Here is a 15,905-nt window from a genome sequence, read left to right on the forward strand (position 1 = left end):
GATTAATGCAGAACTTAATCATGTAACAGACAGTGTAGTTCAGATGTATAGATGTTCAGTGCAGTCGATGTGGCATGCTGATGACAAATTACTGTTTGCACTTTAAAAAAAATCTCCATATTAACCTTATTGACCACCCTGATCTCTTGCTGTGTCCTCTCTCGCATTCTTTCCTCCTTATTCTATAATTACAAGTGCTGCCTACTGCTCCATTAACTACTCTCCTTTCTATTATTCAGTTTCTTTTTCTGTATCTTCTCTTTCCATAGGGAAATCTGCAGGACTAATCATTCAGTCAGAAATTCAGGCCTGTGAAACTATGAGGAGGGAGTGATAGTGTTCTACCTGAAAGAACCTTTATCTCTTCACTTAAGAGTAATCACCTCACCTTTTCCTCATATTAAGCTTTAAGAAGACATGGGGCTGTGGCACTTCCGATTCAGAGAAGGAACGGGCAGCTTATAACATCATCCGGGACGAATATCGCAAGCTGGGGCCTATTTCCTTTGCAGAGTCAAATGTTCTTCTACTCTTTACCCTTCTGGTCATCTTATGGTTTACGAGAGATCCTGGCTTTGTGAAAGGTTGGGCTACTGTGCTCTTCAATAAAGACAACATCGAGTAAGAAATTTTGCATTTCTTTTATGAATATTTTATTTTATTGTTACAGCATACCGTGGTTGGCCAAAATATCAATCTGAAGAGAAAATGTCACGGCACCGCTGTAATCAAATGACCACTGTACCATACAGTTATGTGCAGCTGCTCATGCCACTTTTGCCCAAACGAAGGACCCTCGGGTGCATCAAATCCAGCAATATAAGCAATAGTCCAAAATAGAAAAAATAGGAGTGCACTCATCGGTCCTAAAAATAGCGATCCTTTATTGAGACATGTGCAGTGTACAACAGGTAAAACGTGGACAGAGATGGACGACGTCCGTTTCGCGCTACCGCGCTTCCACGGGTCCACAGGATGTCTATGTGTTGGTGTTAAATAAAGGAGTTTCATGGATGTTGGTGACCTATTTTGCTTTTCTGGATGATTATTTGGAGGAACAAATAAACTTTTTCTTTAACATTCACTGAGCAAAACCCAAAGCCTACACTTTTGGAGTATTTTTACGACTACGCTCTATCGCTAAAACTGGCGATAGTAAAGAGAAGAAGGAGATCATTTACCCTAGAAAATACTGAGTATTTGACTGATACTGTCATGCGAGTACTGGGTAGACTACAGCTGATTACCCGGGCCCCTGCGATATCCCTCAGACTACGGAAAACCCTGTCTGTCCCTCTCCCAGAATTTACACTGATGAAGTGCTTGTCTGAGCCTCCAGGCCTGACCCTGACTCCTGTTTCAGTCCTATGCTGAAACCTCCACCCGCCACCCAGTGATAAGACCACACACCAACCCCTACAGAAAGCACAGACAGGGAAAACTAAAAACGCACCACGCCGCAGACACACAGGAAAACACTAAAATGTGCACAGGGCAAAACAAATACAAATATAGGAAGGAGAAATATGACAAAGGATAATACACCACCAGATACGATATTACTTCTCCAAGACCACCACTCCAGACCGAGATCACCAGGCACAAGACACAAGCTATAATCGGCGACGCCCAAAGTCCAGAATGACTATTTAAAGGCCACAGGCGTGACCCAGCCTCCAACCCGATTACCAGCTAGATTAACCCCGGACAACCTGGATAAAGTCTAGCCGGCGCCACAGAACGTATAGTGGACGAATGTGGAATTACCGCTGTCTGTCGGACGCCCTAGTGTGAATAGCGTCCGACATGACAGATACAAACAAAAAAAATATTAGGTCTTCCCACGCCTGTAGATATTGGTCAATGAGTAGCTTGGTGCCACTTCCAATTTTAGATCATCAAATCAATTAATGTAGAGCAGAAAGTTCCATCGCCAATAAAAATGATTACAAGTTTTGATAGCCCTTTTTTAATGGAAATGAAATTATAGAATTTTAATCTTAAAGAAATGTGGATGTGCTAATTTCTTTATTGCATGACATCTTTGTGACTGCCATTTTTTGGGCCAGAAAGGAAACCAATGAGGAATAAGAACACAGATAGGGAACCTGGCAGGGGACATTTTAGCTTTTATGCTACAGAAGGCAAAAATTTAAATGAATGAAATGATATCAAGAAATAAAATAATAAAATGATTCCTCCAAAAAATATATAAAAAAGTAGAATATTGAATGATGCATTGTACACAATGCATGCACACTGCTACATACAGTATAATATATACATGTGCACATCGCACACATACTGTACAATAAAAGCTCTTTACATACACATCATATAAATGCACATATGCACATACAGACTTTATAATCACTGTGACTTATGCATTATCCGGCCGCACAGACTATAATGATGCTATAGCTGCCTAGAGTCTGGAGCAAACTTGCTTGTAACTATAGCCAGCCATTGCCACATCGCTATGTTCTCTATGGGCGGACAATGCCTGAGTGGTATCTTTGAGGGTGGGAGGACAATCTTCCTCCTTCAGGATGATTGGGCCGCTTGCACAGGACATCTTGATGCTGCGGCTGGCTAGAGTCAAGAACAGGAGGCTTGTGCTACCCCCTGGGTGACTCCGCAGATTCCCAGCCTCATGGCAGATGCAGACCTGGCAACTTAGTCAACAGCTCAGAGAGTTAAACTTTGCTTTGATTTTGGCCACAAAGACAGTAATTCTCTTTAACTATGGAGCTGGAATAATTATGGTGTAGAACGAGGTACTGACAGTCTTCAAATAGCCTTGGCTGCACTTTGTACTACCATCTTCATCATCTGTCATGTGTTTGTAATCATTACACAGACTTCTTTCACTTATGTCACATACAATACACAGAAAACTTGGGGTCGGCACCGTCAGGCAACTTGTGCATATAAATGGAGATTACAGGAATGATGGCAATGGCTACAGAGACCAAGGCTGTATAGAAATCTGAAATATTTAAAGCGTGGCTGCTGTCACGCCTGCTACATCCGTACAATGATAAAGTGCATAAAAAGATTATTGTTTGTTACATATTTAATTTGCATGAAAATAACTATGATCCTGCTAATTCAGCATAAAACCTCCCTTTGTAGAAAAGGCAAAACTTAGAAAGTGTTTGTGCAGACATATTCTGTGTATGATCTTGTGCAGACATATTCTGTGCATGATCTTGTGCAGACAAGCACTTGTGTAGACATAGACATATTCTGTGTATGATCTTATGTAGACAAGCGCTTGTGCAGACATTCTGTGCATGATTTTGTGTAGACAAGAAGATGTCACGAATCTGTTGTCGGGTGTCCCAAGACCAGGGGCTCCTTCCCTGTCCCTAATGCTAGGGGCGTCCTAGCTCGTCCAGTTCCCCGGATAACTTCTGATTGTGAAAACGCCTGGGCCACATACCTTGCCGTAGCTCCTGAATCGGCCCTCAGTCTGTACCCTTCCCCCACCCAGGGAAGAGGGGAGTAGTAGTATACCGTAATACATCAGCCAGACTAACAAGGTACTACGAACAGGGATAATGGAAAATAACAGTCATACAAATATACACAGAAAAAAACAGAGGAAAACATCAGGGAGTGGAGGATGGGGTTAAACCAAAATAGGAGAAGAAAGGGAATTATCACACACTCAAAACCTAGCAACAGTCACAGATAAATCCACCAAACGCCTTCTCCAACAACAACCACCAACAACCTCCAGCCATGCAGCATAAGCTAGCTCTGTCTATTGAGTGCTACCAGGACCCAGAATATATAGGAGATGGGAGTGGCTAACAGTGCACAGCTGAGAGCCTTAATGGAGGAAAGCTTCCTGAAGCTTTCCAAAAAGACATTTACAATGTTTAATATGAAGGTGAAGTGCTTCTAATCAGTGCAGGAGTAGAAGAAATCAGATGCTGCAGTCTTCTGGCTTCTGTCATGGTAAACCCGTGACACAAGCGCTTGTGTAGACATATTCTGTGTGTGATAATTGTTTAATTATCCTGCAAATAGTGTTTTTCTTGTTTAGTTGATTACTGGTTTCTAGTCTTTCATTGAAGCAGAACAATCTAGAAACATTCATTTATCTTCTCCTTTTAATTTCAGGTATGTAACGGACGCCACGGTTGCAATTTTTGTAGCCGTCCTTCTATTTATTTTGCCAGCAAAAAGTCCCAGAATTTCATGCCAGAAACAAAACAGTTTTGATCTTGAAGATCCAGAGGAAGGTAAAAACTACTGTCCCAAACTCTGCACTTCCAAGTAATGTACGATAATAGAGCATAACAATGATGCTGGCGGTTTTGATTTACAGAACTAATTGAGATATTTTAGTAATCTTCTAATATTATCTATACTGTTTGGGTATATTGATTTATTTACTCATTTACTGGACAATTGGTTCTTAATGTGTGAACCTTGTTCTAAACCGGTCCAGAAGAATGCAAAAAACATGGTTTCAAAGGAGTTGTCTCCGTGCACGTAATCCACTTTAATTTGCGAGTTTTGTCGGCTGTTCACCTTTGTGCCATGGGATGTTTCCTCTATGAAATCTGGCGTGATATGTGCTCACTTATAGTTACATAGTATGACTGAAAAAGACATATGGTTATCAAGTTCAACTAAGGAATGGGAGAAGACATGGATGAAGGATAGAGGTAATGGGTAAATGAGTAAAATCTAAGCCAACCTGCCCTAAAAAGTAGTTTCATTTACTGATCTTCAGTAGTGATCCAACTGGATTAATATTAAAGACTTATGTTCAAGTAAATTTGGAAAATGATGACATTCTAGCGTCAGATTCTTCATTTAAAAACCATGAATTTATTAAATAAATTCAATAAATATAAAACAGTTGCAATATCAATCCCGAGATATCTAGCAAATGAGTTTCAAAAAACCGTCTTTAATCATTGCATGGATGCATATGCTGGAATTTCTTCCTTTTCCATTATATTTTCCTTGTGGCACTACAAGTTTCCATGCCTTCGATTCCTTTTTTTGAAGCTATCACCTATTACTACAGTGACCAGTTCTTAAGACAGGCTATTTCATACATTCACATCTCTGATGTTAGAGCGATTGCAGACTTTTAGCAGAAAACCAAACAATTCCTTTATGTGACTGCAGACTTCTGAATTATCACAGCGTGCCCATTGCATGCTGTCAGTAATGTCCGATGAGAGCCAGGTGGTCAAATAATCACAAAATCACAAATATGTAATTTGTATACTTACAGTCACATTCCCGCTAAATGTTTGAGGCCTAGCGCTATTTACTTTTATTGAGCAGTGTTGCACACATCTAGTTAGAAGTATAAAAGTCACATATTTGCAGTCACATGACCGCCCGCTCTCGCTACCGACACTGAAGAATCCTGACAGTGCGCAGTGTTCACATTCTGAAGATTCGGATGTCTGCAGTAACATGCAGTGACTATAGTCTTTTAGCAAAAGAATGAACAGCCCCTACAAAAATTCTTCTCACCTCTCGAGATTGTAACCCCTTTTTTCTTCTGACAGAAAGAACATCTGCTTTTCTTGAAAGATCTTTTGCATCTAGAATATTGCATGTCTTAAACCAGTCTTCCCCAACTCCAGTCCTCAAGAGCCACCAACAGGTCATGTTTTCAGGATTTCCTTAGTATTGCCCAGGTGATGGAATTGTTGCCTGTTTAGATGATAGAATTCTCACCTGGGCAATACTAAGGAAATCCTGAAAACATGACCCGTTGGTTGCTCTTGAGGACCGAACTTGGGGAACACTGCCTTAAACTATGGTTTATAGTGGGTTGTCTACCCTTCTATGACCACCAATTGCTCCATCTCTTGCATTGAAACAAAACCTTAAATGGAAGATTCTATCTGTGTTTCAGGCATCATGAATCGAACACTGGTGTTGCACTAATGAAGCTGTGCATGTTTTACTCTGAACAGAGAAATCATAAATTTGAAAAATTGTCTGAAGACTACCTGATTCGTCCAAGGCAGGTTCCCGGTGACTTCTCCTGTCACCGCTCCCCTAAGCTGACAAGTCTCTCCCTATAGAATCAAATAGGGAATGACCTGTTTGTGTATGGAAGAGGGGTGAGAAGAAGTCATCAGAGACCTGCCTCAGAATGTACTGTACTGTAGCATAAAACATGCACGGCCTCAAGAGCGTAGCTAGGATGCCATTCACAATGCCCAGGGTTTGGGCAGCAAGGACCCAGAGAAATGTCATCTCATAGTAAAGGTGTCATATGGCTCAATGCTAGCAAAGGATTAATAGGGTACACCAAGATACGATGCGAAAAAAAAGTCCTGTTTCCCACTTTGCAGAAGAGAAGACATATTTGTGTTGGTTAGAAACAATATCCTTGTTTCTTACAGATCATGAGCCCTTTATGTCTGTACCATTACTGACATGGAACGTGGTTCATAAGAAGATGCCCTGGAGCATTATACTTCTTCTAGGTGGCGGCTTTGCTTTGGCCAAAGGAAGTGATGTAAGTACCAATATACTTTAATTGACCCTTATATATATTGACATATTAATGATTGATGTTTCTATCTTTATAGGCTTCTGGACTGTCATATTGGCTGGGTGAACAGATGACATTTTTGCATAGCATTCCTGCGTGGGCCATTGCCATGATTTTGTCTTTAATGATTGCGGTCTTTACCGAATGTGCCAGCAATGTTGCCACAGCAACCCTCTTTCTTCCAATTCTTGCCTCCATGGTGAGCTATCCTTCTTTTTCAATATAAAATCTGATTATTTTGTCAGTCATCAATGTTATATATCATAAAACATTACATGAGTTGCCCACCATTGGGTAATGTTCATTCATTGGAACCCAGAGTGTGGTGCAACGTAAAAATAATCTATACTGACCTCCCGAACTGACACTGTGTTTCTTTAGTTTAGACTGAATAGTGAGGGCTGCAGACAATCAATGGCCACTGATTGACTGCAGCAGTCATCTGACATTATGGCGGGAGCACGGTGGAGGACACAGGGCTCAGGGTGGAAGTGATTCGCCTGCCTGGGCAGTACCTATAGATTTTTTTGAAGTGTGTGCATCACTCTGGGGCAATAAATATAGAGGTGTCCATTAGTGGACAATTCCTTTAAGTAAATAATTGTAAGTACTAAGCATGAAGTACTTGGTTCTCCATTACTTTCCATTGAAACATTGGGAAAATATGTGCAAATGTTATATTTGCTCCATTGTCAGTAGTTAGTGGTAGTTTACAATCTGAGTATGGTCCTCATAACATCACTGAGCCACATTGGAAATCTGCTCTGATGGACCCCATAACTAATCATCACACATTACGTCCATTTATATGAATAGATACAACGCAATTCTACATTTCCCGGCAGCAGCTTCAATGATCTTATCCCTCGATAATAGCTGATCCTTGGGGATTCCAGTATCTAGATCCACAATGAACTTCTGATAACCAGAGCTGCCCCATCTAGCCAGAGCTTGTCTTCTAAGATGGCCCTAATATTCATTTTTCCCATCATTTTCTCATTTCAGGCTAAATCAATCATGGTCAACCCATTGTACATTATGATCCCTTGCACTCTCAGCACGTCCTTTGCTTTCATGTTACCTGTGGCCACACCACCAAATGCAATTGTCTTCTCATATGGACATCTTCATGTATCGGACATGGTAACTATCTTGACAGTTGTTTTGGGAAAAAATACTTTGTTTGAGGAACAAAGAGTCAGCAACTTCTAGGAAAACTCTGGTATTTGCATTTAATCCGAACATTGCATCACACTGAGACCAATGTTATTCTATGGGGCTGGCACATACCCGATTTTTTCCTCTGACAGAACTGGTTCGGGGGGAAAATTGCAGCATGTCCGAGTTTGATCCGATATTCGGCTATGTAAGCTAAAGGGTCAGTGAAAAACATTGGAACACACTCGGATGACATCTGACTGCAGTTTGTTTCCACGAACTGCCAGGATGGAGAATTTTTTTCCCTCCATCTTCTCATCTGAGAGAATCGGATTACACTATGATCACACTCTGGTCAAACTCTGATCGGAGTGGAATTTGCATATGTGCCCGATTCTCTTGGATGAGGGAGTATACGCTCGCGTGACTCTATCCGTAGATGGTCGAGTCTAAGTATACACTTCCTATTATTTGGCATAGTTTGTGCTTATAATTTGCACCATGATACGATGACACAATTTGGGTCACAACCTTTCCAGATAGGAAGCATCACAATTTCTGTTGGGTCACACCCTTTATTGGAGAGCGTATCTAAAATGTACAATAAATATGATGCTGGGCATGTAAAAAAAATGTTCTAAGTAAATGTCTTAATGAGTTTTCGAACATTTACTATCCACAAAATCTCACGATCTTTCTCCTGTTTTAGGTGAGAACTGGCATTATAATGAACATTATTGGTATCTTATGCACCACCATAGCCATCAACACTTGGGGCCGTCCCATGTTCAACTTGGACACTTTCCCAATGTGGGCCAACAGTACAGATGGGCAATGATGCAAAGTAATTTCAAGAGAAAAGAGTCACAAGGCTGCAACGATGATGAAGAACACTGTTGTGAAATCTTGTGTATTATATGGTCACAATGCGGGTAATGAATGAGCAAGAACCAGTGATTCTATGAACCTTACAAAATCAAGGGAAGAGACAACAGAACAAAAAAACTAAAATATTATGTTAATAGATTAACTATACAAAGAAGTCTCTTCCAAGACTACACGGACTGATTCCAGCATCAGAAAGTCAATGACCTTTTTGTAAATACGCATTTTGCACAAGTCATTTTTTTTTTTCTGCTGTTTGGTGATTAGTAGTAAAATTTAATAGGGAAATCGTCAGAATTTCTCTATTGTATAGTTACAGTATAGGCAACCAATGAATCAGCTGGATCCTGGGTAATCTGTTGTACTGCTAGGAAGGTTCTGGCTGAGATCTTACAGTATTTTCAGCATTGCAAGGTTTCAGTTCCTTAAATGGGTTGTCCACTACTAGGACAAGCCATTCGTAAACTACATTTTTGACCCCAATGAAATAATAAAGCTTATACTCACCTCCCGTGTCAGCTCCGTTCCCGCAGTGTGGGGATGTGATGTGGTGATGTGACACGTGACTCTGGCGCCCCATCAGCCCTGGGTCACTGTCTCCGCCTTCGGACAAACTGAACATGAAGAGGAAGCTAGGGATCAACTGAAGCCTGGACTTCCTCTTCCTGTACAGTTTGTCCGAAGGCGGGGCAGTGACGCCAGCGCTGATTGGGCGCCGGGCATCACATGTCATTCTACCGCATCACAGCTCCAGAACCGCGAGTGCCGACACCACAGGAATGGAGCCGGCATGGGAGGTGAGTATAGGCTTTATTATTTTATCAGGGCCATTGTTTAAGAAGGGGTTGTTCTAGTAGTAGATAACCCTTTTAAAGGTTGTTGCTCATTTTGTGAAAATATCAGACGTCCTCCTTAGTCTGCCTACATGGTGGCAAACCCCATTCTGCGAAAGAAGGAGCATAGACAACTGGATAATTTAGTGGAAATCCGTTTATCTCCATCCATTATTTATTGCCCAGTTTAATGGGCCTGAACTTTCCAGTTATGTACATTGTGTGGATTTCTAAGTAAACTGCCATAACCAATGAGTTGAAGTTTTTGAAGAAAGTTTATACTCAGCCTCATACTATTCTTCACAGTAGGTGCATGACGGTCAGAATGCCTTTCATAGAGTAATAGAATATGTGTTGGATTGATGTTTATTATAGTAAGTAATCATTTTACTGTAGTTTTGCGTATGTCTAGCCAGCAGTAATCTTGTAGTAAATGCAGATGTGCATTGCTGGGCATATGTAATGTAGAAGTGGCCATGATCTCAGTCGGGTCTCCACCATACAAATTAGAAAAAAGACTTCTGAACCTGAAAGGTTTTGGCAGGACTTAATTATCTAATGTGTATGGTGAAAAATCAAATTAAATAAATAATGGAATCACGACACCCAATCATTCTGGCTCCTTTGAAGATCAGCTCAGTTATTTAATAGCAGCTTAGTCCGTTCTCCTCAAACAAAATGCAATAATGCACTGCAAAGCCAAACAAGTGTGTATACTGGGGATCTGAAGAAATACTGTAGCCATTCGGATGACTACTATCTAAGGTGTATGGGCACGTAAAGGGGCATTCCATCTTACACATTTATGGCATTTCAACAGAATATGGAGTAAGTGTATAGTAGATGCGGGTCACACCAATAGGACCTACATCTGTCTTTGATGCGCATTACGGTCGGCGGAGATGTGACCAGAATTCTCATTCATTTGTATTGGAATTCCGACCACCTTTCCGCTGACAGAAGCACGCTGCGATGCTCAGACCTGAGACTCAAGGGGAGTAGGGTGGAAAGAAGGGGATGGTCATCTTGGACTTGTCAACCTAGCCAAATGGTCCTCTGCTAGCTGTTAAATGTATGTTTTCTCTGAAATACTGCAGTGTCTAGAGTAAAGCATACTTTCCTGAAATTAGAGTGCCAATGTCTGTTTCGTGCTGCCTTTAGATCCAGCAGCATAATATGTCAGATTCCCTTTAATTCCACATGACTGCCTGTGAACTCACTGCTTACAATGCTACTCATACAAAATGTTTATAAGCTCATTGTATGAATTTCCAAATAGTCAGAAAAAGGAACGTGTCATTGGAAAATGAGCTATTGTTTAAATCAGGTTTCTGTGCTCAGTGTATTTTTTAAAAAAATGTTCGGCAATTTTTTTACATGTCACAATCTGTATTAAAAAAAAAAAAAAAAAAAAGAAATCTTGCAATTTTCACATGGCTAGTGGGGTGTACATAGAATTTCACTTCCTATTGTTTTAGGAAATAACACATGTACATTGCCCCAATGATCTGACCCCAACCCTAACTGTTGTATTGAAGTGTCAAATGAGTGTATGCAAAGATCATTGTGAAGAGAAGGGAAATAGTCAGGTGTCAAAATGCCTATTGTAATTGGTGAATCCCGGGGTATCAGCTGTGTATAGAGGTGTTACCTGTAATAGTAATCCTGCCTCTGATGATAAAGAGCATGCAGAAAACTCTTCCTGTTAGAACAGGAAGTATGAGTCTAAAAAAGCCCCACAGACCAGAGCATAAATTGTAGGATTACTAACTTTTAAAAATACATGTAACACAAAATCCTGATTTAAAGGGAATTTGTCAGTAGGATAAACCCTCCTAAATTGTCTATATGGGCATGGAAGTTATATCGATGGTCTGACGTCTTATTTCACAGAAATCCACTTTTTTTACATGTAAATGACAATGATAATCTGCCTCCAGAGCTTATTTTACATGAAGGGTGTGTTTTCAGTATGAAGTGTGATGACCACTCTCTGCTCTCCCGATCTCACTGCAGAGCTGTGCGTGATTATACCTGACACATCTGCAGCTGCAATACAGCAGAGCTGTGAGAGCTGCAGTAAATGTGTTTGTAAAAAGACAAAGTTCAGTTCTACTGTTCTGTGTTAGTTACTTGTCTCACAAGGGTAATGCCACCATTTATACAAAATAATCTCTGGAGGCAGAGTCTCATGCAGATCAGTGTCCCTCCATAGTCCTGAACAGCTCATTTACATATAAGAAAATCGTAGATATCTCTGAAATAAAATATCAGATTGCAGCTTCCTATGACCTACATGCCCATATAGACAGCTTATGGGGGAGTTGATCCTACTGACAGATTCTCTTTATACAATAGGCCATTTTTATGCTAAAGGGGAGTAAAGAAGATGTCCTGCAGAATCAGAACAAACCCTGTCCATATGCCCAGGTAACACATATGAACTTCATTTAAGGCGATCTCTTGTTTTGGACCATCGTGACGCTGCAATTAGTTGCTCCCTTTTTAAAGGGCTAAGATTAGTCATGCACAGAAACTACTGGTCACCTGTTCATGTCAATGGGCACCATATAACAGAACATGTAAATGGCTGCTGCAGGAGAAATGCGCAGTATCAAATAGAAATATTTAATCCTGTTATTAATTACTTGACAACCTCTTTAATTGTATTTGTCATCATAAAAGGTCATTTAGGTTCTAAGGGTTATTCTGCTTTATTCTATGTTGAAGGAATAAATATCAGCCACTGCACTACCAAATGATCTGTATGTGCTAACGTTATACCATGAAGCTCATGACGGGGGCATTTAGATCAATAACTACAAAGATTTAAAACAAATCTGTGTGGACAAATTTACTAATGAAATCAGTGGTACGGCTGTACCTAAAACAAGAATAAAAATATCTGTTGTGTAGTAGGTGCCAGCGCTGAGAAATCAAACTTCCAAGCCACATGCAAATTAGTGCAAAAATGTATTAAAGGCATCTCTGATTTCACCTTCCTCTTCTTAAGCTGTCAATCAAGATTTAGAGTATTGAAGAATGCTTCTACACTCAGCAATGGCACATTGGATTACAGGTATCACTTACATTTTTCTTCTAGGATCTATATTGACATAATTTCTTTAATAAAGTCGTTCTCCCAGATTCTTTTTAAAGAAAAGCTGTCACCAGTATTTCACTATGTAATCTGAGAGCATCAAAATGTAGGAGCAGAGTCCCTGATTACAGCAATGTGTCATTTACTGGGCTGTGTTCTGCTGTTTCAATCCAATCAGTGTTTAATCAGCAGGAGAATATCATGACATGACAACTGTCCTCATGCCTCCTGGTCCAAACTCACCACAATCAGTGATTAGCAGCTTTCTGTCACTATACAATGTACACAGAAAGATGTGGAGTGTATAGGGTTATATACAGCTCAGCAACTGAGCTCTGCTAGATCTGCAGCAGAGAAAACTATGACTATCACAACTGCTGCACCCAGTAAACTAAGTGATACATCGCTGGAATCAGGTTCTCTCCCCATCTCATACTGCTGTTAGATTACACAGTAAAAACTGCTGCCAGATTTCCTTTAATATGTAGAAAATTCACTAATCGACCTAATATACACTGACACTTTTTGGAAAAATTCCCTGAAATGATTCTTGCACTTTTTTTCTACATGAAAGGAGTCTGTGACTAGAAAATACAATTTAATGATTTAGGGCATTGTCATTAAAAGGGTTTTCTGGGATATAAAGAAATAAAGAATATGTCATTATAAAAACATTTCTAAATTCCTTTAATTAGAAAATTACACTTGTTAGATTGACAGAAAAGTGTCCTTGAATATTAATAGGACAGGAGCCTGTGAGCATGTGCAGTAGGAAGCTCCGCCCCCTCAATATTTCATGTGCAGGAAGATGAGCTCCCATTGGATATTCCAGTCTTATACTGGAGATATCAGAGTGCTGAGGTAATAAAAAGGCCACTCATACTACTGCTGTCCGCCCTGTCATTCTCATCTGATACTAGAGATACCAAGGATGCTGAGGTAAGGAGAGGCTGCTCACACTGCTGTCCACCCTGCCATTCTAGTCTAACTCTGGAGATACCAGGGATGGTAAGGTGAGAAGAGGCTGCTCACGCTGCTGTGTACCTTGTCTATGTAAACTAATATTGGAGATACCAGTGGTGCTGAGGTAAGGAGAGGCTGCTCACTCTGCTGTCTACCCTGCCATTCTTATCTAGCTATGGAGATACCAGGGATGGTAAGGTAAGACGAGGCTGCTCATTCTGTGGTCTACCCTATCTCACATAATATTGGAGATACCAGGAGTGCTGGAGTTAGAAGGGGCCACTCACACTGCTGTCCACCCTGCCATTCTAGTCTAACTCTGGAGATACCAGGGATGGTAAGGTGAGAAGAGGCTGCTCACGCTGCTGTGTACCTTGTCTATCTAAACTAATATTGGAGTTACCAGTGGTGCTGAGGTAAGGAGAGGCTGCTCACTCTGCTGTCTACCCTGCCATTCTAATCTCGCTATGGAGATACCAGGGATGGTAAGGTAAGATGAGGCTGCTCATTCTGTGGTCTACCCTATCTCATATAATATTGGAGATACCAGGAGTGCTGGAGTTAGAAGGGGCCACTCACACTGCTGTCCACCTGTCCATCTCCTCTAATACTGGAGATACCAGGGGTGCTGAGGTAAGAAGAGGCTGCTCACACTGCTGTCTACCCTATCTAAACTAATGCTGGAGATACCAGGAGTGCTGAGGTAAAGAGATGCTGCTCACTCTGCTGTCTACCCTGCCATTCTTATTTAGCTATGGAGATACCAGGGATGGTAAGGTAAGACGAGGCTGCTCATTCTGTGGTCTACGCTATCTCATATAATATTGGAGATATCAGGAGTGCTGGAGTTAGAAGGGGCCACTCACACTGCTGTCCACCTGTCCATCTCCTCTAATACTGGAGATACCAGGGGTGCTGAGGTAAGAAGAGGCTGCTCACACTGCTGTCTACCCTATCTAAACTAATACTGGAGATACCAGGAGTGCTGAGGAAAGGAGAGGCTGCTCACACTGCTGTCCACCCTGTCCATCTCCTCTAATACTGGAGATATCAGGGGTGCTGAGATAAGAGGGTGCTCACACTGCTGTCCACCTGTCCATCTCCTCTAATACTGGAGATACCAGGGGTGCTGAGATAAGAAGAGGCTGCTCACACTGCTGTCCACCTGTCCATTTCCTCTAATACTGGAGATACCAAGAGTGCTGAGGAAAGGAGAGGCTGCTCACACTGCTGTCCACCCTGCCATTCTGGTCTAACTCTGGAGATACCAGGGATAATAAGGTGAGGTTTCTCACTCTGCTTTCTACCCTGCCATTCTAATCTAAATATGGAGATACCAGGGATGGTAAGGTAACACGATGCAACCCACACCGCTGTCCACCATGTCTATCTCATCTAATACCAGAGATAACAGAGTTGCTGATGTAAGAAGAGGCTGCTCACACTGCTATCCAACCTAAATGGTAAGCAGATGCAGTAACCTGGAGATAGGTGACAGACAGTACAAGATATAGGTTATTTCCAGGTCACAACAGCAAAGCTTCCTATTGCACATGCTCACATATACCTTTACTTTTAGCTTCTTTCAATGTAATAAGATGGTGACAATTTGAATGTACTACAGTGATTACCTCTCCAGAGAAAAGAAATGTGATTTGCTAATTAAAGATTTTTAGGAATGTATTTATAATGAAATTTTCTTTCTCAATTATTTTCTATTCCCTAGAGAATTTCTTTAAAGAGATTACATTTTGCATTAGATTACCGTTCCCTCTATAACAGGTATACAACCTTGGAACTACGTAACTGGTGGCATCTTGATGACTTGACAAATTATTGAAGTGTTGAATTGTGATGTATAATCGGCACATTCTGTACATTTTTACGCTTGTCAAATGTACAGTTAGGTCCATATATATTTGGACAGAGACAACATTTTTCTAATTTTGGTTATGGACATTACCACAATGAATTTTAAACAAAACAATTCAGATGCAGTTGAAGTTCAGACTTTCAGCTTTCATTTGAGGGTATCCACATTAAAATTGGATGAAGGGTTAAGGAGTTTCAGCTACTTAACATGTGCCACCCTGTTTTTAAAGGGACCAAAAGTAATTGGACAATTGACTCCAAGGCTATTTCATGGACAGGTGTGGGCAATCCCTTCGTTATGTCAATCTTAATTAAGCAGATAAAAGGCCTGGAGATGATTTGAGGTGTGGTGCTTGCATTTGGAAGGTTTTGCTGTGAAGTAAACATGCGGTCAAAGGAGCTCTCCATGCAGGCGAAGCAAACCATCCTTAAGCTGCGAAAACAGAAAAAACCCATCCGAGAAATTGCTACAATATTAGGAGTGGCAAAATCTACAGTTTGGTACATCCTGAGAAAGAAAGAAAGCACTGGTGAACTCAACAATGCA

General features: G+C 40.9%; 1 protein-coding gene across 2 annotated transcripts in view; it reads left to right on the plus strand.

Annotated features, from left to right (window-relative positions):
• Positions 1 to 9,086, plus strand: part of LOC143815294 (Na(+)/citrate cotransporter-like) — a 136,087-nt gene extending 127,001 nt beyond the window's left edge. For both annotated transcript variants that reach the window (XM_077294380.1, XM_077294381.1), the window contains exons 8-13: positions 406 to 621; positions 4,132 to 4,253; positions 6,396 to 6,511; positions 6,585 to 6,746; positions 7,553 to 7,690; positions 8,415 to 9,086. In XM_077294380.1, the coding sequence (XP_077150495.1) occupies positions 406 to 621; positions 4,132 to 4,253; positions 6,396 to 6,511; positions 6,585 to 6,746; positions 7,553 to 7,690; positions 8,415 to 8,543 (883 nt within the window). In that variant the 3' untranslated portion in view covers positions 8,544 to 9,086. The remainder of the gene's footprint in view (positions 1 to 405; positions 622 to 4,131; positions 4,254 to 6,395; positions 6,512 to 6,584; positions 6,747 to 7,552; positions 7,691 to 8,414) is intronic.
• Positions 9,087 to 15,905: the final 6,819 nt, after the last annotated feature.

Source organism: Ranitomeya variabilis, chromosome 3 (genome assembly GCF_051348905.1).
Source record: "Ranitomeya variabilis isolate aRanVar5 chromosome 3, aRanVar5.hap1, whole genome shotgun sequence".
Taxonomy (NCBI): Eukaryota; Metazoa; Chordata; class Amphibia; order Anura; family Dendrobatidae; genus Ranitomeya; species Ranitomeya variabilis.